The 26,208-nt window shown below is 36.6% G+C and overlaps 1 protein-coding gene across 2 annotated transcripts in view; it reads left to right on the forward strand.

The window, feature by feature from the left end:
- baiap2l1b (BAR/IMD domain containing adaptor protein 2 like 1b) overlaps nt 1–26,208 on the forward strand; it is a 79,140-nt gene that overhangs the window by 5,853 nt on the left and 47,079 nt on the right. Inside the window, exons 2-3 of one of the 2 annotated variants that reach the window (XM_016229491.1) lie at nt 1,453–1,528; nt 4,683–4,769. In XM_016229491.1, coding sequence (XP_016084977.1) covers nt 1,453–1,528; nt 4,683–4,769 — 163 coding nt within the window. The remainder of the gene's footprint in view (nt 1–1,452; nt 1,529–4,682; nt 4,770–26,208) is intronic. The other variant, XM_016229492.1, reaches the window with a different exon arrangement.

The following is a 26,208-nucleotide window of genomic DNA, read 5'->3' on the forward strand; positions in this document are numbered from 1 at the left end:
ATTAGTTACTTTAGGCAAGTCATTTGGCGGCCATCTTGGTAATGGCCGCAGGCAGCTATTTTCTAAGTACAACTCCCATGTACAAAGGATTACATTCCAATAACATGTCAAATCACCAAAACATTCTGCCTACAAATTGCTTCTTTAGGTCTTATTACACACATTGATCTAACTAATGTGCATGTACATTCTAGAGTAAACCTAGAAGCAACATCGCTATCAAAAAAATAATTTAATAATATACTGGTGATGCACCAAAAGTTCATCAACAAAGAAATATTCAGCCAAGTGGTGCAAAAATTTTTTTAAAAATAAAATAATAATGAAATTAATTTCTGTCAAAATGTAGTTTTGAGGGTTTCACTGACTAAATTTGTGACGTTTAATTAGTGCTTCTCTGATGACCAACAATGATGCAAAATTTGTTTGGCTGAAATATCAAGAGGTAGCTCAAATAACTTTTTTTTTTATTATTACTGGTTTGATATATCTCTGAACAGCATACACAGTCCAATTACCCAATTTTATTTACCAATATTTTACTTTCAATTTTTGGCTAAATTAACTTTAATTTTGGATTTAGTATTTGGTAAATAACCCAAAAAATTATTTTTAAACAAATAAAATACATATATTGTTGTAGCCATTTAAGAAAGTATTTTTATTTTATATTATTTATGTTTAAATATTATTTGTTTGTGTTTTGTTTAGTTAAATTTTCTAATCAAGAAAATTGTAAACGTCATAAGGGCGTGGTGAATTGGATGGCAGAACGCCAGAAGAAAGGAAGTGGGTCAGACATAATTTTTGGACCACTTCGTACGTTTTTGTTTGTAGAATCCCTTTTTTCGAATGAGTTTCGTTTGGTATAATTTGTATCTTAATTTTAATGTTTTTTTGTTGGTCAATTATTTACCTGAATAAATGAGAAGAAAGAGTAAGCATTTCATGGAATGAAGTGCGTTCAAAACAAAGCCCGCTACCATGCTTCCGTGGCCAAAACAAAGGCCGAAACATATATAAAACATTATGGTGTGTCACTATAATACTGTATACCATTAAAGCAAAAAGGTGGGATTTCCTTTCTAACAGCCACTGTATTGAATGTTAGGTCTTTCTTTCTTATATGAAATGGTTACTTTTGGTCTCTTTAGGGTTGGGTAGATATCACATCTCCATATTCATCACCTAGAATTACAAGAGCATACTTGAATATGTTGTTATGGCCTGAAGCAGAAGCATTTTACACTTTCAAATCAGGTAACTCAGGCCACTTTTGATGTAACCCTGCATGCACAGTACATGCACAGACACTTTAAAATGGCACTAAAGAGGTTGTTTCATGAACGGAACCATCTCCGTCCACACAATGTCAAGATTGCGACTGATTACATCATGATTGCTCATGCCAACATTTTAACCATTTCCTCTGTTTGAAATCCCTCTTCTCAGAATGTTATGGAACAATTCAACCCCGGGTTGCGTAACCTCACAAACCTGGGAAAGAGCTACGAGAAAGCGGTTTCAGGTGAGCCTCACCTTTTCATATCCTTACTATTAGAACAAGCATAATAAAGCCCATAATGTAATTTAAAGAAACGTTTTAATAACTAATAAAGCATAATTCTAAAGCATAATAAAGCATTATTACACATTTTTAGCCACTGTCAATTGTAAGGCTGCATTGCTTTATGAAGCATTTGGTATTTGCGAGTCGCTATAATCTATTTTTATTAGTGATTGATGATAAATACTAGGTTTTTAATTAGTGGTCGACCGAAATTGTTTTTTTGACGACCGATGCCGATATCTTGGAAAGCAGGGTGGCCGATATAAAGCTGATATAATTGTATTTATTTTAATGTTTAAGAAATTTGAAGTCATTTGAAAATGGATTAAAAAGTAAATGTGTTAAATAAACATACTTATACTTTAGATGACAAAGTATTTTTCACAAATAAATAAATATTTAATAAAAAATATAATAATAAAAAAAAAAAAAGAAGTAAACACTGTAACCAACAGGGCACTCATTATTCTGGGAAGTTTGTGTGCATTGGGAATCATATTTTTTTTTCAAATAAAGCCATGGTAACACTCATTTTACATACAGCACACAGTGGAAATGACATGAATATGGCAGTGGGCAAATCACTAGTTTAAAGTTTGTCGATCGCGTGTCTCCAGTGAAGCTGAACTCCCCTCCTGTCCACATTCAATTCACACGGACCGACCGTCACCCGAGAACACACGATCATGCAGGTCACATGCACACTTCACAAGATCTCACAACTGGATCCGACTAAGTTTGCAAGCTTTGGGAAATTAAGTGTTCATTAGTCATTCAAAGATTTTTTTAAATTATATAAATGCGTATTTGCTGAATGCTGACGGCAAATAAGAAAGTATTCTAATGTTTGCCTTTCTATTACTAATAATATAAAGGCAATCGTTATAATACTTTTTGTATACATTTTAATTCCTTTGTTTAACCATTCTATCGGATTATTAGACAGACTTCTGTCCATATTAGACAGAACTGTTAACGACGAAGGCGAACAAGAGGGAGAAGCCATCACGCCATCAAAATAAAAGTCCCGCCTCAAACGCATCGGCCAAACAGGAAAACTTATCGACTGATGCCGATATTTGAAAAATGCCAAATATTAGCCTTGGCGATTAGGGTTGGGTACCGAAACCCGGTACCAATATGGCACCGGTACCTATGTAACCGGTATGTACTAGAACCGAATCCGAACGCAGATTTCGGTGCTATGCCCGAGCGATCGATTGAAATATTTGTCCTCAGGTTCTCCCGAAACGGACGTAAGAAGCATCATCACTGGCACCGCACGTGAAAAATAATTTCCTGACTGAGAAAATGCACGTCAACTCAAGTCTGAAAGCTCTAATAATACAAATCCAACACATCTTTGTAGTAATGAGCGTGTCCATGTTGTTTTCGCATTCCGACTTAAAAGCACAACTCGAGAAATGAGAGCAACCGAGGAGTGCGTGAATGCAGTAATTACACTTGCTCTGATGGCAGCAGGTAGCCTTTCGTTAACTAAGCTAAACATGCTTAACCCTTTCGCACATGAGTTTAAAATATTCTAGCTGAGCCCCCAGCGTGAGTTTTTTTTGGCAACCATTATTTTAGAATGTATCGCCTTATTGTTTCCATGGCGATGCGTCATGCTTGTCATGTGACACAACGCAGCCAGTTGTTAGGTGAAGCCCTGCCCACAAACCCCGCCAATCCATAATCTTTTGGGGGGAATTTGTATTTATTTATTTATTTTAATACGTATCATGTTTTAAAAGTATAGATTTGGCACCGGTATCGAGAAAAAAACCCAAAAACGATACCCAAACCTATAGGCAATATATCGGTCGACCACTATTTTTAATGGCCCATGCCGATATCTAGAGAGCAGATTGTTAATGGCAGCTATGTATACACATCAAGATTGCACAACATGGAGGAAAAATGTGGTGTGATCAACTTTGAATAATGAGGTGTGATAAGCCCAAGATTAATTTGTCAAATCCGTTTAAAATATTTATTATCAATTACAGACAGGAAATAATGACACATGCAATATCAACATCTCCTCTTTTTCTGGGTAGATAAACATCAGTCCAACTTAACTTTGTAATGGCAATCAAATTAAATCTAAATGGAGGGTAGACTTAACTTAATGATTTACACATGCAAAATGACATCCAGATGAATTATGAAGGGAAGGATGGAGCATTGAGTTCACTTTTTTTCTTTTTGTAACATCCCTCACTCCCACGTAACCCTTTCCTCAGATTTCTTATGTAGTTACTTGTCAATCTGGAAAAAGTAGGTCTTCTGAACAAAGGGTAGGTTTCATCACATCTTGAACAAACGGATTGCTGCTTTAGAAAGAGGGCAAGATGTACTGTAATAACCAAACTCACAGACTAAACACATCACCTCTTATACAGCTTGTTGTTCCTGGACTGACTGAAGAGGTTTGTCGAATTTGCCCTCTGAGTAGCTGCCAGCAATCTACAGGTCTTGCAGACAGTAGCTCTCTTGATTAAGCGTGCTCATAAAACCATTGTTGTTTGGGCACTGTGTTTTGGCTCCAGATCTTCTGCCATAAACCCAGTGGTAAGTCAGGTATTAAAAACATGTCTGGAGACATGGGCGTAGTGTTGTGCTCCATCCAAATATCTCCTCCTAGCTGCTTTTGAATTACTTTTTTATATTTCGCTGATAACAAATGAGACAAATGGAATGAAGACTGATGGAATGAAATAATTATAATATTATACTCAAAAGTATTTGGAAGACATTAGAAAGCCTTTTTTTTGATCAACGCAAGAGTTAACATTTCTGTTATTAAGCCAAGTAGGGACAGTCATTATATTATTAGTAGGGTTGCAAAGGGGTGGAAAATTTCTGGTAAATTTCCGAAAACTTTCCAAAAATCTCTGAAATATTCCAAAAAAATCAGAAATTTTGTTTCCGAAATTTACTGGAAATTTTCCACCTTTTTGCAACCCTAATTATTAATGACAATACTGTATACTATCACTAGAAAACCTAGTGAATATGTGGCATGTTGTGTGAGCATAGAAAATGAAACACAAATCTTGCACGATTCCCCCTTAGTATAATAACATATATTCTTATCCTTGTTTTGCAGCCATGGTTCTGGCTGGTAAGCAGTACTTTGATGCTGTATCTAAGATCGGGGAGAACGCAGCCGTATCTCCAGTGTCCAGGGAGCTGGGTGAGTCACGGCTAATTCTTTTATTGAGAACTGCATGAGCATTTTTCCATTTACTCTTCCTGTAGTTCCATTTGTCATTTCTAGAGATAGAAAATGTTAAAGGCAGGCTAAGGTGATGTGGTTCAAAAACATTTTTTGTAATGCTGGTTGAAAGTCTCTTCACATCCCGATAGCAATCACTAAGTTAAGTGGTCTAAATGTATTTGTGTATTTTTTAGGGCTGGTAATTTAACACGTTAATTAGATTAATTAATTACGGTGAAAAATAACGCGTTAAAATTAACGCATTTAACGCACTTGCCCCGCCCAGACCTATGTGGGTCATCTGACATTTCATAAAGTCGATTGATGACAAATATGAGGCAGGGCAACAACTCGGCTATAGATGGAGCTATAGAGAACATAGTTGTCCGTAAAATTTAAGATATGGGGCAAAAATGCCCCTGTTTGAGTTTTTGTCTCATATTTACATCATATAGTTAAGCAATATCACACAAGCAATAGGCTAAGTGCAATATCACACGAATGTAAATGTGATACTGATCTTATACAACAGTTCAGTAAGTAAGAAGTTAATATTGTGTTATTTTAGACGCAGTGTTGTCTGTTTTGCTCAATTTTGCCAACTAAAATATAAAGACGAAGCAGAACTGCTCGTCTCCGTCTCCATGCAACACACATCGGCATTTAGTTTCTTAATGCAGGTTTTGAACGAATTGAGTGAACTATTTGGTGCGTTGAACCATTGGCCATAGATGCGTTGGATTTGAAGCAGAGCTCCACAGATCGATCGGTGTATGACATCAAAAAGGACCGCGAGAGCGGTTCAAAAGCATAAGGAGCTGTCTGCTCTCTAATCGCTCTTGCAGTACTTTGATGTCCACACCGATCGATCTGATGGTGATGATTCGCTTCAAGTCGAACAAGCTTTTCAAAGTAAGCCATCAAATGAACGACTCAAATTAATGAATAAATGACTCGATGACTTAATCATTAAGACATTTACCACCACTCTCTGGCAGTTTTAGTTTTTTATTTACCATTTCATTAAAGAAATAATTAAATATTTCCATAGAAATAATAATAAAATTAATTATTAAAGGTATAGTTCACCCACCCAAAAATGACAATTGTGTCATCATTTACTCACCCTCATGGTCCAAAAGACTATATGTAATACATTTTATCAAACAAAATATTTCTTGCTGAAGCTACTTTTTGTAATGTCTGTTTGATGCTTTACACAACAATGACTTTAAATTATCTTTTGGGAGTAATTTCTCAGCCAAATTTGATGTGCAATTAATGAATCGCCACATCATGTAATTAATTAGATTAAAAATTTTAATCGCGTACCAGCCCTAGTATTTATATCATCTGTGGAAGGTGTAGGACCATAAAATGTTCGTCCAATCATATCCCTCGGTCCGAGGACTATGATATGCTGTCCTACCTGCCTGTCAACGAATGTATTATCATACTTTTGCACACCCTGTTCACGAAGTCATGAAATCAGAGCGAGACTGAAAGGCGTCATTATTGTAATATTATGCGCTTTGTACGGTAATTTATTCTCCGCAGGGAATGAGACATGAGGTAACCTGACAGCGTTGCATCAATGCTCCACCAACACCGTCACTCATCGTGTCGCTGGTTAGCCTCTGGTTAACTCGCGTTCATGTGTTTTGCAAGAGGCGTGGCTTTGGAGAGTGATTTTGCAGGGAGGGTGGTATCTTATGCTTTCAAAGCTAGCTTGCTATTGCTAGCCTCGCTGAAATCGCCTACCCTACCTTTTAAGGAGAAATATATCATGTCTTTGTTATAGAGTTCACAAAAAACAGTGTAGCAATCACTTAAGTTAATTTAGTTGTCATTAGCACTGAATACTGATAAACACTGACCTGTAATCTTTCTTTATTACCATTTCCTCTATCGTGTCAAAGATAACATGTGCCAAAATCTGACGTTGTGATAACGTGCAGGAATGTGCCATAAAGCATGTTATGTGGCCTGCATGTTCCATTCAGCATGTTTGAAACAATCGACTTTGAGCTGTTTGTTGACACAGCATTGTATCTACTGGACCATAATAATGGTGGATATATTGCGTTTATTCAATCATGTCATGTTTGAGAACTCCGGGTTCAAAACACATGTTGAGAGCCTGTGTGTTTTTTTTTTTCTGCTTTTTGAAAAATTGTCTTTGAAATGGAATGCATTATGCAACTACTGTATGCAACTGTAATAACATTTCAGATAACATAATATGCTACACTACTGACACATGGCCTGCTTCCAAAAAAAAAAGCTTCTGAAATGAGTGGTGGGTACTTCAAGTGCAGACGTAATGTGTAGGTAATTAATGGCACTTACAGTACAAAAATATTTTAAAAAGCACCACTGTGACATGCAAACAAGTGTAGGAGGTTGAATTTTTTTAATGCATTAATTACTTTAGCTTTAGTGGTATGTCATTATTAGGGTTGGGTATCGTTTGAATTTTATCAATTCAGATTCCGATTCTGCTTATCGATTCCCAATTTTGATTCCAATGTGATTAAATAATGATAGCAAACATTTATCCTGTGTCTCTTTTTTGCAAACCATTTAGTTGCAGCTGAATACCATGAACAAAAATCAACAGGCTACATAAAAGCTGGACTCTTTAAGAACTGTTTGTGTGCAAAATGGAACTGAATGATTCTGGATAAATTTAGTTGTTGTCCCCCCCCCCAATGGAAGTTGTGGTTCTCTCATGATTCTGAAGAAAAAACATTAGACAACTAAACATAATCACATGTAATTTATGAATGAATGATTCAATGACTCACTCAAGATGTAATTGTTTCATTACTGGACGAATCTCTTGTACGATTCAAAGACAAATACATTTTAACAGCCCCTTTTCGCCACCTACTGGTGTAAGTGTGTAATTGATAAATCTTCATTTGAAGTGTCAAATTACTTTCAAAAGGTGATTTACTCTTTTAATCGCTACCATACACATCAGAGTTTTTATCTAAACTATAAACCTTTATCCCAGTACTTCTGTGATTTGAATGTTTGTAACCGAAATAATGATACTGTGTGGTTGAAAAGATTGTGAGGCTGTTTCATTCATGACAGATGACAGCAGCTCTCTTTAGGTCAATGGCAGCGCGAACACCGATTTAAATGTTCAAATCACACTGGTGTGATCGTACGCTGCACGGACGAACCAAGTGATCACAACATTGATTGCACACGTCAAAGGTTGAGCAGTGAAACAGACGAATCATAGAATAGAATCACGTTGGTGTTTGAATCGCGTTCACGATCTTTAACGATCTATTAAATTAAAGTGCTATGTCATGTTGGTGGTGACGCCTCTTGCAACATGTTTAGCTATCACATCTTATACTTGGCTTTTTTGGCTTCTGATCGCAAATGTAGCCAAACTTTGGAGCACTTAGATAAGCGAGCAAGGTCCTGGCAGATCGCTAGGTCAGGTCCTCACAGATGGGAAAAAGAAAAAAAAAAGTGCATAGGAATCGATAGGCGGAATCGAAATTTTAATTTGACTACAAGTATCCGATTCTGGAATTGGGATCGATTTTCGATTCCCAACCCTAGTCATTATGCCATTTAAAGTCACTATGAATTATTATGCAGTTATTACACATAAAAATATTATACATATGAGTATGTTGACTTAGTACAACAGAGGGTGTAAACCATGCAATTAAACTATAAGATGTAACGCTGCAACAACTAATCGATAAAATATATCTCTTGTGAGAGATTTGATGTAGGTTTAAAATTTTAGTATAGGGACCAATTCTCACTATTAACCATTTGCTAATTAACATGCCTAACATATTGGTTGTTTATTAGTACTTATAAAGCACGTTCTGCATGACCATATTCTTCATTAATCCTACCCAATACCTAAACTTACCAGCTACCTTATTCACTATTAATAAGCAGCAAATTAGGAGTTTGAGGAAAAAGTTGTAGTTAATGGTTTGTTAATGGCGAGAATTGAACCTTAAAATAAAGTGACCTAAAATTCTATATGTAACACAAGAAATGGTATTTTTAATAGAGCAGTAGTAAAATGTATTGTAAGATTATGTTCAGATGAGTGAATATGTGCATTCCTCCTGCCTCGTGCCAATTAACATTTAGCCTTTGCTTTTTTAAGCTTTAATTTGACTTCTTTAAAAATGGTAAGCAATCAGTTGTTTTGTTGTTTAGAATGTATTTTAACCCTTATTTGCACATAATTTATAGCATAGCCTACATAGATATGTTATTAATGAACAGATTAATCAATTAATGTGTCAAAGTCATTTTAATTGCAGCCCTGTTAGAATGACTGAAGACCACATGTTTTTCATTTGCATGTTACATAGTGTTCAGAAAACCTGAAAGGAAGAAGGAAGTATCAGTATGGCATATACAGTGGTGTGAAAAAGTGTTGTTTGTGTAATATTTAAATTTGTTTGATGATCTGAAACATTAAAGTGTGACAAACATGCAAAAAAATAAGAAATCTGGAAGGGGGCCAACACTTTTTCACACCACTGTATACTTTGTGGAGACCGATTGTAAATACTTATGACTTTTTGCATACTTTGGTTAACTTGTTTTAGTTTCAGTGCTACCATAATTAATTTTAAAGTGCCCCTATTATGGATTTTTGAATATTACCTTTCATGCAGTGTGTAACAGCTCTAAGTGAATGAAAACATCCTGCCAAGTTTTAAATCTGAAAGTGCACCGTGTATAAAGTTATTGTCTCTCAAAAGAAAGAGTTGACTCTGAATCATTGAAATTAGTCGTTTTTAAAAACGAATCCCAAGCCGTTTCATGTTGATGTCAGCATGAAACATTAGCATATTGCCCGCCCACTTGTTGGTCTGAATGAAAATGCAAACCGCTTTTGGAGCGGTAAAAATATTGGTTTCCCCGGTAACTGCTGTACACAAAGCAGCACTGCGCTCACAAACGCTGCTTTATCAGGCATTACAGGCTCATGATGAAATGAAAATGAGACCAATCGGACTAATCACCGCAGATTAGTGTCACGCAAAGGAGGGGTTTGGAAAAATGAATCGTTGAGCGAATCGTTTGGGAGTCGTTGAGCAAGTAAGGTAAAAATAAATGCATATTATAAGACAATGAATGTGTTTTTTGACCTTGCATGCATGTCAACCTGTTGTTGGGGACTCCCAAAACCAAAATATGAACCTTTCATAACCCATAATAGGGGCACTTTAATTCATGCATTACATTATTATCATGTCACTTGATGATTTAAACCATAAGATAAAAAGTCTCAAATTTAAACTAAGATAAAAATGATAAACAATTAAACCCCCCATACTTGAGCTGCTGCCAGCGTTGAATCTGCTTTTTACTAATAGTTAAGCAGTGGGAAACTGATCCTGCACCAGTATGGGCAGCTTCATCCCAGAGCAGGAAATGTAAACGGTAGATAACAGACTGAGTGAGATCGTTCCACATATTGGAAGAATGGTAGCCGAATACTCCTATTTCACAACTGCAAATTAGGAGACTGACTTTGCAAGGTCATGCACGATTACTAGAGCAAGGATTTTCAGTGCATGTTGGCAGGGATAAAGGCAGTGAAATCTGCTTTGCCAATATAGACTATTACAGTGTCAGCTGAGACTGCTCTTTTTTTTTTTTCTTTCTTTTTTTTTGATATATAGATTATAGATTTTTTTAAAATACAATTACATTTTCCTCTTGGCAGAATAATCAGATCATGAGGAGAATGCTAAAAAAAAAATCACAGATGATATTATTTTCGAGTTCATTAGTCAAGCTGGAAATGAAAGGTTAAATCAAGTGCATTGCATTGTGGGGTACAGTATTGCACACAGTAAGCCCCCTTTTTTTTTACTGCACAGTTTGGCAAATATGGGAAGTCAGCCATGTGTTCATGTGTTCCATGCATACAGATCATTTGCATATGGTGCACAATATTGGTGTGTGCATCTGCATTGCATCAAACTGTTTTAAATGACGCCAGTTGGTTTGTAATGATGATAATCTGAGCTGGGTTGAGCAGAGGCTGTGACCTGCCAGACAGAGCACATTTGTCCCTGACTGACGTCACATCACTGCCATAATCTGTGTTCATGTTCTGTGTAAGAGTTTTGATATTACCTACTACTATCACTGGAAAATTATACAAAAATAGTGTAGTTCTAATTATATATTATAATACACAATTCAGTTTTATAGACTTTATAAAGCCAGCACATACATTTACTTTAAAATTATGTCTTCAGTAATTAATAATTTACAAATATATGTAAAGTATATAATTTTTTTTCTTTGCGTGACTGGGCCTTTATACAAGTTTATAGTGACTTATTTTACTGTCACGAGTAAATAGGATATACAATCTTTGTAATGTGATTTTTTTATTATTTTTATCATTCTTTATTATTTAAAATAAGTGTCAATTGAATTAATTTATGAAGTTTTGACTGTTTAAATTCTTTTAAAATGTAAGCAAATAAAAAAAAATTAAATTCCTTTAGTTTTTTGTCATTTTGCTGCCAAAAAGATTAATAAAAATGTGTAAAGTACAATGTGATGAAATAAGAGGTGAGTGTCATAATGAAAACTGATAACACAAATAGTCACAGGTTAGGGATGCGCGATATTCAATTCTTGTCGATATGCCGATATTTTAACTCTTTTTGGTCGATAGCCGATACAGATATATTTCCTTTTGTTTGGAAACAACACCAAGTCTCTCCTGTGTGGAAATTGTAAGCAAATTATGTACAAAAATTAATTTGTAGAGGTGGCACAGAAGAACACAAAAGTGGCTTGGTGTACTTTCAGACATTTAATGAGGCTCAGAGGTGGCATGAGTGCAATTAAATCCATACATTCATGATGAGATTAATGTGTTAAACTATAAAATTTTGAATATAGAAATATTAAAGGATTTAAATAACTGAAAAGATGCTTTAAAAATGTAACTAAAACTGCCAGCAGGTGGCAGCAAAGTCACTGATTTTATCACTGAATAATTCATTCAATTGATTCATTCGAATGGCTGATTCATTCAGGAATGAAGCAAGTGACTGTCTTTATGAATGGATAAGCATGAATCACTGACTCACTAGATTCGTTTAAAAAAAAATCGTTCATTCATAAACAAAACACTGCTGTGTTTGAATGGAGATGCGTTGTGTCTTTGTTTTAAACTATTTTCTACGACGAAATGGAGCAAAATAAGGCAATAGTGTTATAGTCAGACAACGCAAGTCACTTAATATTAACTACTTGTTTATTGAATTGTATTGTATTAAATCAGTATCACATTTACAAACTCCCTTAAAAATCATAGAAAGCTGTCACTCATCTTAGTTCATCGCGATCTCACATTTATAATCAACGAAGCTCTCTACACTGCGCAATGAATCTCTTATTTACACCCTGTCTACACTTTGCTTATGAAAGGATTTGTGAGATATGTCTGTGATGCATTACTCAACGCTGCAAAAACACGTAGAAACCTTTGAAGCTCCCCTGAGCACAATCACAAGTATGATGATGATCGAGTCAGTCGCACTGGTGCTCCTAAAAATTTTTTTTCATAGTCGCACGCAGTAGTTTTCAGTCGCAAATGCGACTGAAATGGTCGCACGGTAGAGCCCTGCAATTACTGCTTTATTTAATCAGAAACACAGTCTAAACGTTATGTGTATTTTGCTTTCATCTTATTAGAAGTAGGCCAACAGCGCCCCCTACAGAATTAATACTCCTTACTGAGCGGGCTTTAGGTCCCGGGGGAGGCTGCGCTGCACGTGCTATTACTGTTTACTCTTATCACACACCAAACGCGTCATTCTGTTCATGCATTCTCAGTTTAAATGCAGCGATCCAAAACAGTGAATCCAATCACAATGCAGGCAAAACTTTGCTTTAAAAATGAGCCACACTGCTGCCGTGATCTAATCGCTAGCACACCCTGAGCACAAGTGAGTTCACCTATTCCTCTTATCGGCAAGACATATTGTCATAATTTTTCATATGGGGCCGATATGTACATTTAAAGCCATTATTGTCCGATTCCGATATCGGTCCGATAATATCGTGCATCTCTATCACAGGTGACATTTGAAATGCATGTAAATACTAGGTGAAAACGGTAGCACTTCTGGGCCGGCCACTAGTGATCAGGTGTGATCACTTATCAGCATTCATGCTTCAAAGTAATGGATTTTCTTTCCTTTGTTTTTTTTGTGTGGACGACCTTTTCTTTTGAGGGCCGTAACATTTGGACATAGCCTTAGTGATTGTTAACACAATGCCCTCCTTATCTGTAGACGATAAGAGTCGAAACTTGCCTCTGTTTGGGCAGATAATGTCCAAACGCAGGCCTCGCGTTCCACGTCACCAGTGTTCCTCGACGAGAGGAGCCTCTTAAGCTCTGAGTGCTCGGCTGAGATGAAACCAGAGCCGCCTTCAGGCAGATGAGCTGACATCCGATAGTCTTGAGAGTCACGGACAGATTGACACGAGGTCAGGTGTCAGAGAGACGGAGATGCTTTCATTCATAACCAGTCCCACCAAAGACAACCACACAGGTGTCCTCTGTGTTTAGATTTCAGACTCTTGTGTCTCCTATAACCCAACAGGTGTGACGTCCCACCACTGTCGCTGTTTGCAGGAGGCACCTTGTTTTGCCGTGGCATTTGACTGCGTCGACTTGCAGAACGCCTCGCTGACAGCAGAGCATCAGATTACGCTTTTGAGGTTACTGGAATATCATTCAAATACCTGCTTGCGTTCTCATGGAGGTGTGCTGGTACTGTGGAAATGCTGAGTAATGCATGAATGCATATGTGCAGCATTCCTGCTCGTCTGCTTTGCACCTTAGTGGATAAAGAGTCCTGCTTTTACACAGGTCATGTTGAGATCAGATCAGGGTCATCCAGATTAAGTGGATATGTGGGTGCCATTGTGCTCGTGTTGACCTGGTTACAGAATAACAACATAAAAGGTGGACTCTGCACTCTTAAATGAGTAGTTAGTCTGAGACACGTGTTTCCTGGAGTTAATGTAGTTGACTTTTGCCAGTTTAACCTTACACGGTCATTCAAAGTTTGGGGTCAGTAAGGTTTTCTAATGTTTTTTGATCGAAGTATTTTCTGCTCACCAAGGCTACAGTTATTTGCTCAAAATAAGTAAAAACTGTAATATTGCTAAATATTTTTACAATTTAAAATAACGGTGTTCTGTTTGAATGTATTTATAAAATGTAGGCTAATTTATTTCTGTGATCAACGCAAAACTTTCAAATGAACAGCATTTATTTAAAATAGAAATGCCTTTTAATATAAATATATTTAGTGCCATGCATTTAAGTCCCAATTGAATATATTTAAAGCACTTTTGACCAATTTAATGCATCCTTGCTCATTTAATTTCTTTCAAAAAAAAATATTTTACTGACTTTTGGACAATAGTGTACTTTATTTTACTTTATAGCATTTTAATTTTAAACATTTTGCAAAATGTACAGCATAGCATTATGCATTTACATTTAACAATTTTTTTTCTTTTTATTTATTTATTTTATTTTTGCCCCATTAATTGATTATCAAAGTAATTGTTAGTTACAGCCTTAATGCTTATCATAAGGACCTGAACCAAAATCCCACCTCTGGGCTTTTGACAAGATCCAGCCATGTTTGTGGGAAGCAGATTGCACTTGCTTGAGTGACAGAAGTGAATTTGTATGCTCTTTTTCCTATGGTCTCTGAATTTCCCTGGGCTGCTTCTGTACACAAAAATAACTGCCTGGGGAATTGTGATATCGCCCTGTGCATTCATTCAAAACAGTCTTTCTCCTTCCTTATATCACTGCGTTTTATGATCATACTGTTTAGACCCATTTAAATGCATGCTCCTAGAGCTGGAAAAACAAACATATAAAGACACAAAGGATTTAATGCACCATTAATGCCCAGACTGTTTTTGCTAAGCTATGTAAGTGTTATGTCAAGCTCAACCTCTTGCCATTTTATTAATTTTTTTTATACAGTGTAGGTTTTAAGAGATCACACAGAATAAACGTCATGACGTGGTTTTCACTGTTTGTTTTATGTAATGCTTATAGTGGGTCAAATAGTTCTTCACTTTGCCAGGAGAGTTTAGGTTCAGCTGACCCCAGCTGTTGCCTGGAGTCGTGTTTTTTTGTTTTTGTTTTGTTTTTTCCCCGGGAAGAACACGCAAACAAAGCAGGAGTGAACCACAGCCAGGGGAGATTCAAATCAGCCTCTGTGTTTCGAGTGACACTATCATCTGCTTATCATCACTGTGCATCAGGGCATGAGTCTCTAAACCAGGAGATCAGGCCTCTCTTAAGTTGACACATTTTATTTGTCCCGGGTTTGCTTTTTTAACCAGACTGCAGAATGACAGGAAGTTATGAACTGGCTCTAAGACTCCCTGCTTTCATTATTACTCCAATCCTCTTGTGTTTGCTTTCCCTCTGATTGAGTACACTATTTCCACCTTTTGTGTAAAACACCTGTAGCTTCTATAGTAAAAGATTAGTTCAAGCACAAATAAAAGTCATATTGTGTTCATACAGTTACGGATGACAGATACCGGAAGTGAGAGAAAAGTTTGTTACATCTGAAATATGGATATTTTTCTTATGAAAACGCATGGATTCGCTACAGGAGGCCTTTATTCACCCCTGGGGCCGTGTGAAGCACGTTTTATTATAAATGTGTGCACTTTAACTGAAAATTTACTATTATCCTTTTGCATTATTGACACACTATTTTCCTATTTAATGCTGTAAAGCTGCTTTGACACTAGAGATGGAACGATTACCGGCTTCACGATAAATCACGATAAAATGCCCTGACGGTTAGTATTATCGTTTAAAATTTAATTATCATCAAAACCGTATTTGATTATCGAGATTTTGAAAACTCGCGGTAAATCCTGCCCAGCCAGCATCAGTCTGACGCAGAAGCAGCATGCAGTGTTGTTTTTTGGGGGTTTTTTTGCACGAGAGGAAATGGCGGAAGGCAGTGACAGCGCTCGGGAGATTTTTCAGCCATCTAAGAGGACCAAATCGGTGGTCTGGTCGTATTTTGGCTTTTACAAGAGTCCTGAAGGCAATTTAATCGAGGACGGTCACTCTGTCTGCTGATCTTGCAAGAAGAAAGTCGCTGCAAAAGGGGGAAACCCATCAAATTTGCTCCGTCATCTTCGTGACCACGCCCCACTGTTATATAGCGAATGCAAGGTAACTTTTACCTCAATACCAAAACTAACTGGGCAAATAATTGGACAAAAAAATATTGATTAGAGATGAAATATTTCGTTATCTCACTTGTTTTAATGCAAAGCTTCCGCGAAAAAGTTCTCAGCAAGTGGCTTTGAGCCAAGATGAACAAATGTTCAAACTATCAGGTTGACATTTAAGGGATAATGTCTTGTATATTCATAGTTAACTTATTACACATTTTTTTTTGTTTACCTAAAATAATATATAAATACGGGGATATGAAATATTGAATTGAGATTAATGTTTTGAAATCTTACCTGTTTATAAATCCATTATGAACCGTGTACAAAACAATCGTCAGGACAATATGATCACTACAGCAAAATTATAGTAGTATTAATACTAAATTCCTCTGATTTCATTTTCAATACAATCAAAAACTGAGACGCAAGACAGCAAGCTGCATTTGAATGAAACGAGAGAGCGCGTCCGCGCCTCTGCGATGATACAAGAGACATGCGGCGAATTCCAAACAGAAGTGAGCATCCCTATGCCCTACTCCCTTCGAAAGGCAGAACCCTTGAAGTGTGTTCTTTGAAGGGTGCAGGGTATTACTGTCTCGTATAAGCGTTTGAAACTCCCTTGGCGAAGGGAATGACTGACCAAATGTTACCTTGACAACGCTGCACGTGTGTGCAGCATTCAGTACTCCATCAGTTGTTGCAAATAAATATTTATTATTATTTTATTCAAATATTGTCTAATTGTGTCTTATTTACTATTAAATGTTTTCAAACTAAACTTGCTTACACTACCGTCTTAAATCATATTTCTATCACTGACAAAAAATGTTGTCTTACATTAAAATAGACAAATTTAATTAGCCTATTCTATTTATGTTTGTATGTGAACTCGAAATCAACCCCAACTTTGAAATGATTTATTATTATTATTATTATTAGGGCTTCATGTTAATGTTAATTTAATGTTTATGCAAAAAAAAAAGGCTTTAGGGTGCTTTCACACTTGGTTCGATTGCCTGGTCCAAACCAGAGTTTGATTGCTCCCCCCTCCCCCTGCCCCTGCTGGACTGTTCACATTACATTATTTGGATCCGAACCGCGGTTTGTTTGTGTAAAGCCAGCAGCTGTTTACCCCGTTGCTTAGTAATGACGGCACAGGAGGTGGCAAAATGCATATCTTCACTTTTATGTTTTAAGTTTTTGAACCATTGATTTTTCTTTCCGAAGCTTCAGTACAAAACTTCTCTTGCGTCTTACGAATGTACTGCAAATGCTCTAAAGAATGCTGAAGACGAACAGAAATGAGATATACAGCTCTCTGCTTGCAGTCAGTCACGCTCGTCAGGAAAGTGAGTGAAACGCACACAAACACATTTTTATCAAATGATACGTCATTTAATAGCGGTTCACTTCCGAGATTTGGTACGATTGCATTCATATTAGCAGCGAACCGTACTGGAATTCATTTGAACCGTACCCCAGACCACCCCTTTTAAGCGGACTCTGGTACGGTTCGCAGGTGCACACCAGAGTTCGGAAGACCGCGTTCACATCATCCAAATGTACCAAACCCTGACGTCAGTCGAACCCAGATTCACACCAGAAGTGCTAGTGTGAAAGCCCCCCTAAATATTTTGCATACATTACTGCAAAAATGTCTTCAGTCTGATGGACACAATGACTGTTCTGCTGTTTTTGCTTTGTGCAGGTGTCTTGAGGCCTTTCCACACTGAGCGCGATGCGAAAAAGCGAGGTGAATCGCTGACGAACAGTGCTTTCACACCGAGTGCGAAACGATTGTTCGCCTTCTGCTAATTCACACCTGCACGCTAGGTGTTGCCGACCAACAATGCATTTTTCCTCAGATATGTATCTCGTATATGAATTTAACATCTAAATTAAGATAAACAAAGTTTGGTTCTACACCAGAAACACAAACAATCTATAATGCTTACAAAAATAAGCTACATCCTAAAATATAATTAGAAGTACAATTAGCATTAGGCTACACTTGAAAATGTATGTAATTATTAATGTATTTGCTTACCCACTTTAAACCATCATCGAGTGCTTGTAATAACTTCCAATTGTGATCTATAGTTGATTTTGATTCTATAATAAGCAGACACATGCACTCTTTGTGTTTAATAACGCTACACTGCTAATATTTGTCGTAAACATCCTTTATTCCTATAAAAATACCATGAGCTGCATACAAAACACATACAGAAAATATATCATCATAATCATATTTGCTTTCATATTTCATGTGTAGAAAAAGAATGAATGCGCTCTGACTCATAACACTCACGCATGTGGAAGAAAACGGATGATGCTCTACAGATCACATAATTCAGTGGACAGTTAATAGAAATGTTATTCTGTATAAAGAACATGTGAGAATAAATCTGTTCTCAAATACCAACGATAAAAAGAACTCCGCATCCACTCTCTTATCCGGGATACTCTTCTTCTGTGTTTGTTTACACTGGTTTTCGAAACAGCGCCACCATTCGCACCCTTTTGTGCAACAGCAGCTGCTCCGGTTACGTGATCCTAGCTCAAATCTTAATGGACGGCCTGTGTTTTCACTTTTTTGCGAAACTGAAAAGATTCGTCAGACTGATTGAGAAAAAACATCTATGTGGAAGCATCTATAGAAATCTATTGTTTTGTTCCAATGTGTCATCGTGTTTGATATTCGTTTTGCTTTTTCGCGCTCAGTGTGGAAAGGCCTTTAAGTAGCATAATTTCACGCATCTAAAGTCAGGCTATTCTGTTTCTCCTTTAAATCGTGAAATTATACACTCTAATTCATATAAAAAAAACAACTGCTCATGCTATGTGTATGTAGCATCTTTGTTTGCATCAAGATTGAAATGCAGTGGTTGTCTGTAATTTCAAAGAACTACAGATATTTTTATTTTAAGCCAGTTTGCTTTTTATACAGCAAATAAATGACAAACAAATTTGTGTGTGTCGGAGGTTTGGTGTTAAATTTCATATAAGGTGGTATTAAAAAGGTCTTAAGTCTTAAATTTAACTTGTTTATATCTGTAAAAACCCTGCATGAAGATAACCGCATTTGGGTTTGGAGCAAATATTGACAAGATTTTTGGCTATACCTTTCTGTTCTGTTTCAGGTCATTAAACTGAAAACATACAGAACTAAGCTGAACCATTTCACTCGTTTTTCATTTTAATTAAAGTATAGTGTTCATAAAAGAATAGATGTTCATTTTTATACTTATTGTTGATTTATCTTTTGTACAATGTAACCCGTTCTGGTGTCCACACCCCTCTTGCTTGATTTGTGCAACAGTGAATGCAGCAGTGGCTGCCAGTACATGACACACATAAACACACACACTCCCTCCCTCCCTCACTGGTGCCATAACGGAAGCTTTTTACCAGGACGTTCTGGTGACCTTTAGTCTGCTGTGTTGTTTGAACTGTGCTTAGCGAGACTGGCTACAGGACAGCAGTCAACACACATACACTGCATTAGCAGTCACATCAGCCTCAGGCGGGAGAGTGTGGGAATTATTGCATATGTGTTTAATGCTTAATTTTTGGTTAACTCAAAATAAATTGAATTAAACCTAATTTCATTTAAAGGAAAAACTCCATTCATGTTATAATTAAGGCAGTCAAGTTACATGTTTGTGTCAGTTTGCATTTTTTTTTGTTTTGTTTGTCTAGCATGATCTGCCAGTTTCAGGAGCTACAGGAGACAAGACTAAAGCTGGGATATTTAATGGGATAGTTCACCCAAAAATTTAAATGTACTCGCCTTTGTGTCATTCCAACTTCCAAATCCATGAAGATAAAGATGATTTTTTTTTTTTGTCCCTCCATTGAAAGTCCATTTAACCAAAACTTTTGACTTGCTTGATTGCTTTCTTCAGAAATTGAATGTAGAGATTGTAAAAAATACATGTGAATCAAACAGTTTAATCCAAGTCTTCACGATTACTTTATATAATGAAGAGATTTAATTAAGGCTTTTTGAACATATAAACATTGATCACCACACATACACAGAGCTCAACAAATATAGTTCATGGAAGATCAAATGTATGTGGATGGTCATTAAAAAATATCTCCATTATCATTATAATTTCTTTGTAATAGGTTTTTTTGTTTTGTTTTTTGAGTGCACTATTTCTTTAAGGCCAAGTCACAGATTGTTTTTATTTGGTGCGAGAAAACTTTAAAATAGAAACAGTTGGTTTATGGGCTTATTTACACCAGGTGAGAACATTTGCATGCCAACAGCACAGACCTTTTTTTTTTTTTTTAATAGAAAGAAGCAAGCTCCAATTTTAGACACACGTCAATTTAGACGTATACATCGATATGGAAATCTGCATCAACAATGTCTATAAAATTAATTGTTAATCTAGTAATCATAAATGTATGTCACAGAAAAGTCATTGAGATTCACTGTTTAAAGTGTGTGGGAGCCCTGTTGGTGTAAGAATTGTTTATTGTGATCAGTACTGTTAATAGTACTGCTGTTGACGCTATTTTAAGTCTAGCAGCTTCCTGTAACCATGGAAAAATCACTGCAACGCACAGCCTCTTGTGACTTATAGCTTTGTTAAATCAATCTCAAGTTCTCCTCTCGTGGGATCTGCTATCCCCGTACTCATTGCTTTCTACAAGCAATTCTCATTCATGTAAATCCATCTAGAAACGGCGTGGTTGAAAGCCATGAGTTTTGATTCGCTGCAGACACACTGGTCCTCTGTTTGGTGCTCGTTGCTGGAATGTATGCTGTTGTTGTCTTTGATAATGCAGAAGCGTTGGATGATCTATGATCTATTGTATCACACAGTAACTGGACTGTAAAGCTCTGGTCATGTCACTGTTATGTCTCTGCAGTCATTGTCTGCATGCTGCTTTTGTTCTTAGCGGTGGAAGTTTCTGTGTCTGACTGGGCGGCACCTACAGCTGCTGTGATCAAAGTCTGTGGGTGGAAACGCATCACCCCTCCCATCACAGCTCAACCTGCCGTTCATATTCAATTACTACCACCATCAAATTCAGGTGGCTTGACCAACAAGCTCTAGCCCTTATGAATCAGTAATACTGAGCAGTAGGGCTGAAAAGATTAGTCGACATTATCGACAATAAAAAAAATTGTCGACAAATATTTTTGTTGTCGAGTAGTCGTTTGATCTCATATGACCGAATGTAAGAGCCTGCAATAACGCAGTTTGACCAGTGTGGCGCTGTAGCACAAGACTGTAATTCAGCCCGATGCAATTCAGGAGAAGACGACACAATTTTGCCGAACCTGAAACTGCTGAGCAGCGTTTGGGTGAATATGTAAATATATGCTGTGTGCTTTCCTCTCAATAACAAAATAAACGCATCAAAAATTGACAGCGGTGAGAGAGCAGCAGTTTAAAACTCATCTGATTACAGCGATGTGGATGTTTGCATAAGCTCTGCAGTTCAGTACTCCAGTAAAGTCACGTCACGTTTATTTATATAGTACTTTATGCAATAGATGGCCTTAAATCAAGCAGCTTTACAGTATAAAACATGAAAAGCAGAGTCAGTGTCGCTTTCAATTAGAATTACAACTTGATTTTCTGTTATAAAGCAGCTCTCCAGTGTGGAGCTAGCTAATGATAAAATCTTTTTATTAGTGGGGAAAAAACATTTCATTCAAATTATAGTTTGGTTTGCAGAGATCAAAGCTTGATCTAGCTCAGGACTGTTTTGATTATAATAACCCTATAAGGTATTTTAAGAGAGATTATGTTGTGAATAAAATAGTTTACCCAAAAAATAAAACGTCTCACTTACCTTTTTGTTTCTTATCCATATGACTTACAAAAATATATTTTAGGCAGAATGATGTGTCATTCAGCTACTTTTTCATATAGCTAATTAAATGGTGAATAATAGTTTGTGTGCCAAATATATTTTTGTATAAATTAATTGTATAACTGTAATGACATATGACTTTCAAAAGCTAAAGTGATTACCTTAATTTATTTGTTAGAATGTGTATCTCAATATTTTAACTAATTGCAAAAGCTGAATAATCAATAAATGTCTGATTAATCAGCGAAATAATCGTTAGATTAATCGATTATCAAAATAATAGTTTGTTGCAGCCCTACTGAGCAGAGCATACTAAAAAGAATACTTTTTTGAGAATTTCCCACGAACAGTGTAATCCTAGACATGTCATAGAATTCACATTTGAAGTCTGACATCATGCGTCACTGTTTCCAGATCCAACCGCTCTATCAAAATGGCAAATGCAAACAACAAACGGTGCTAATACACACTCACGGTGTGCTGTAATACTGATGAAAAATCATAATCCTAGTAACTCCATGCCAAAATCGTAGTGTACAAGTGAGTTTTTAAAACCTTAGAAGTATTCTCAATTGAAACAAGTTGAACAGTAATCCTTATGGCACAACAAGTGGATTGTAAAACCATGACGTTCAGTCCTGGGAAAAAGTTATGCCAGAAGTGAGAAGATTTTACTCCTTTTTTTTTTTAAATATTGCTGGAAATGTCTTTCTGTGAGTGCAGTCAAAATCCTTAATTAAAAGTCTCAGAAATAATTGGTTTAAAGCGCCTTTCTTTTTAATTATTAGGACAGTTTGGTGTATATGACCCTCTAACACTTGCACTCATTATTCTATTTCTATTCTGTCTACTTGCTTTCTTTTTATTTAAAAAAAGACGACCCTCTAAAGCTCATGTAGCCAGACCTTCAGACTGATGGCAGAATTTGCACATTGCACAGAATATGCGCTGAGACACGTGCACATTGCTTGACAGTGTGTGTGCTTCCACCCGCTGTTATTTCAGTATTTTACTTTAGATATGCTTTCAATAATGCCGCTTGGAATGCAGTACGTATATGTAGGGCTGTCGCGATAACTGCAATATCGCAATACCGCGCTATTGACAAGCAAACCGCAGAGGAATGCAAGAACAACGCAGCAACTGCGATTTTTGCATGTTCTCTTTTTTCGTAAGGTTATGCCCTTCTCGTTTTACACTTCATGCATGTGGACTGAATATTAAACAAGTTAGTAATAACATAATGTGTACCATGCTGATTTGTAAAGGCTCCGTAGGTTTGCACTTAACAAGCCTAAACATTACTTGCGTCTGTCCTCCAGGCAGAGTCGTATATATTTGTGAAAATAGGTTGTCATGTTCAAGGAAAGCGAAAACTCTGTCTTGGCATCAACGCATAGCTGGTCAGCTGAGCCTTCTAAAGTGGCGCTCAAAGTTAAAATGATTTCAACAGGGTGTTTCATTATGTCTCTTTGAATGAATGAATCAGCGTTTTTGAACGTGTAGTTGAATGACAGTCACGTTCCACCACTTTGTGGCGCAACACTGTAACTGCACTGACTGACAGCCCGTCTAGAACGCGCGCAGGTGGAAATATCAGTAGAAAGTCTCTTGTCCAGTCAGATTAGAAAATCAGATTACAACTAGGCTAACTGTTATACATATAGGCTAACGATAGCCTAACGATCTTATTGTCAGGTTTGTTTCATGTGGACTGTTATTTTGTCATTCTCTTCTGTTTACTTCACTTCCTGTTTCAACGCTATTTGGTTTCGGTTTCATTGTCTTCAGAATATGACCTCGTTAGTTATATCGTAACACATACACTCAAATTATATATATATGTGTGAGTATATGTATGGCGATAATACCGCATACCGCGCTATTGAGCCACTCAAAATTACCACAAGGGAAATTCCCTCACCGTGACAGCCCTACGTACAAGATGCACGAAACTCACGTACTGACAGACTTTCACATGCACTTTGTGTTTGATGTCCTGAAGCTCGATCGCTGCTGCGGTTAAATGCACTTGCATCTCTGAATACTTTTATATGAAATTGATGTAAACACAGTCAGTTATGTTTTCAGAACAGGACAAAACATCTGATATATCGAAATAGAAATGTGCATTAGTGTGAATCGGTGTGAATGCAGCCTGTTAAATCTGCCACTGTCTGTGATCTCATCAGTAATATTGAGAATGTGACTCATCGTAATATTGAGTTGAATCGAATCATTGACATGATAATCGTAATTGAATTGAATCGTGAAACCAGTGAAGATTCACACCCCTATTATTAAGATGGCAGTACTGACTTACAGCATAGAAATGGCAATTTTGGTTAAAATGTGAAGTTGTAAAGATGTATTTTCACAGCAGAAGAATTAATTAGGAAAAAATGTAGATCAAGAATAATTTTGGAATCGGATGGTGACTCCCAGAATCGGATCGGATCGTGAAGTGCCTAAAGATTCCCACCCCTAATAAGCGTTCATCATCACAGTAGTAAACACGACTTTCTTCTAACATGAGAGGGTTTAACATCACTGCATCTTTGTTTCCAGGCGGAACATTAAATAACGCAACACTCACATCTCCTGGAAATCCTGTATAATTCAACCAATCCAATGACAACTTCAATACTTTAGATCAGAGGTGCCCAAATTTTTTTTCTATGAAGGGACAAAAATTTTACTTCATGGGCTATAAGTAAATGTTGCATTATTAAATTTTTTTTTTTTATTAAATGCTCATATTCTTTATAATTTAAAAAAAGTGTATAAAATATGCTTTAAAAGTGTTAATATTACAAACGGATTGAGCCATGGTATTACGAGAAAATGTAGGCCAGATTCAGTGCCCAAGCCAGGCCTTGGTTTCAACCTCAAATTGCAGTTGTTCTTTATTAAAGGACAGTACTAACAGTATTTATGAGTGAGCAATAAAATCACAGAGAACTGTTTACAGCAGTCGACTGCATGTACTTCCTAAACACTGGGCCAGTAATCGTCCAGAGACATGGTTCCGGATAGGATGGTTTACACTTTGCTTGGCCTAATCTTTCATTTATGGCATTGCCGCAGACACAAACTCACATGTCTCAAGTGGAGCTGATAAGACATCCGGGCTGAATCAGGGTCAGAGAGCAGATAAAGTTAAAGTGGGTCAGCTGAGGCAGAGGGAACCCACACCTGCTGCTCTCAGGTGGCCTTGTGACTCATGTGACTCTGGGCCGAGGCTGGCTTCATGTTCTGGATCTCTGCCCCCGCCCCTTGTCTCATTCACATGGCCTCACCTTGACTTTTTATTTTTCGGAGAGGCTGAGTTTCACAACACGGTCTGTTTAGCACTACATGTTCCAACACATGGCTGGAGCTGCAGCTTTTGGTAGCGACCGCTGACGTCAGTATGGTCCATTAATCAGTTAGTCAGGTTGACCACTGGTTTATCTAGTAGGTTTTTTGTCTTTGATATGTTTTAGTAGATTCTTTTAAAGAAACATCAAAGGAGTTTAGAAATGCACATTCATATCAGTAACTCTAGCAGTACGACATGCTGTGTGTGCTTTAATGTTACACTCCAGTACCTATTAGACTCTCAGTATGCTAAAACTCTTTGCAACATATTGTCTCTAAATTCCTCCTCAAAAGCACCATGGCCACCCTCAGCAAAATGCAGAATGCATTACTTTTCAAGAGAACTATTGTCAGATGTCAAATTGGCCACAAGAAGCCATAAGGGTGCATAATGTATGATTACCATAACAGTTATCAGCCCATATTAGAGACTTTCCTTTCTTTTGTTTATTTTTTATTTTGATGGATATTAGATATTTAATTGTACATGCTTAACTTCTTTATTTTTGCATTTAAATGTAATCTTTAGCAAATCTGTTAAAGCAAATAAAATAAAAAAATCATTTTCACTTGTAGCATTTAAAATGATTGGCTATTTTAAAGTTATATATTTAGACAAAGTAGTATAGAATATAAGTTACTTATATATAATATAAGTTGCTAAAAGTTTGTTTTATTTATTTTTGTAATCGTTTACTCACCCTCATCATGTCATTGCAAACTCAGATGTTTGTTCATCTTCGAAACACAAGGATATTTTTGTTTTCTGTCCCTCTAATAAAAGTCCATGCCACCAAAAATCAATAAAAAATTGCATAAATAGATCATAAAACAAATCCAAGTCCTCTGAAGAGACATGATCACTTTATATGATGAACAGATGTAATTTAGTCTTTTATTTGCATATAAACATTGTTCAACAAACATACAT

Source organism: Sinocyclocheilus grahami, unplaced genomic scaffold (genome assembly GCF_001515645.1).
Source record: "Sinocyclocheilus grahami isolate Dianchi unplaced genomic scaffold, SAMN03320097.WGS_v1.1 scaffold353.1, whole genome shotgun sequence".
NCBI classification, from domain to species: Eukaryota; Metazoa; Chordata; class Actinopteri; order Cypriniformes; family Cyprinidae; genus Sinocyclocheilus; species Sinocyclocheilus grahami.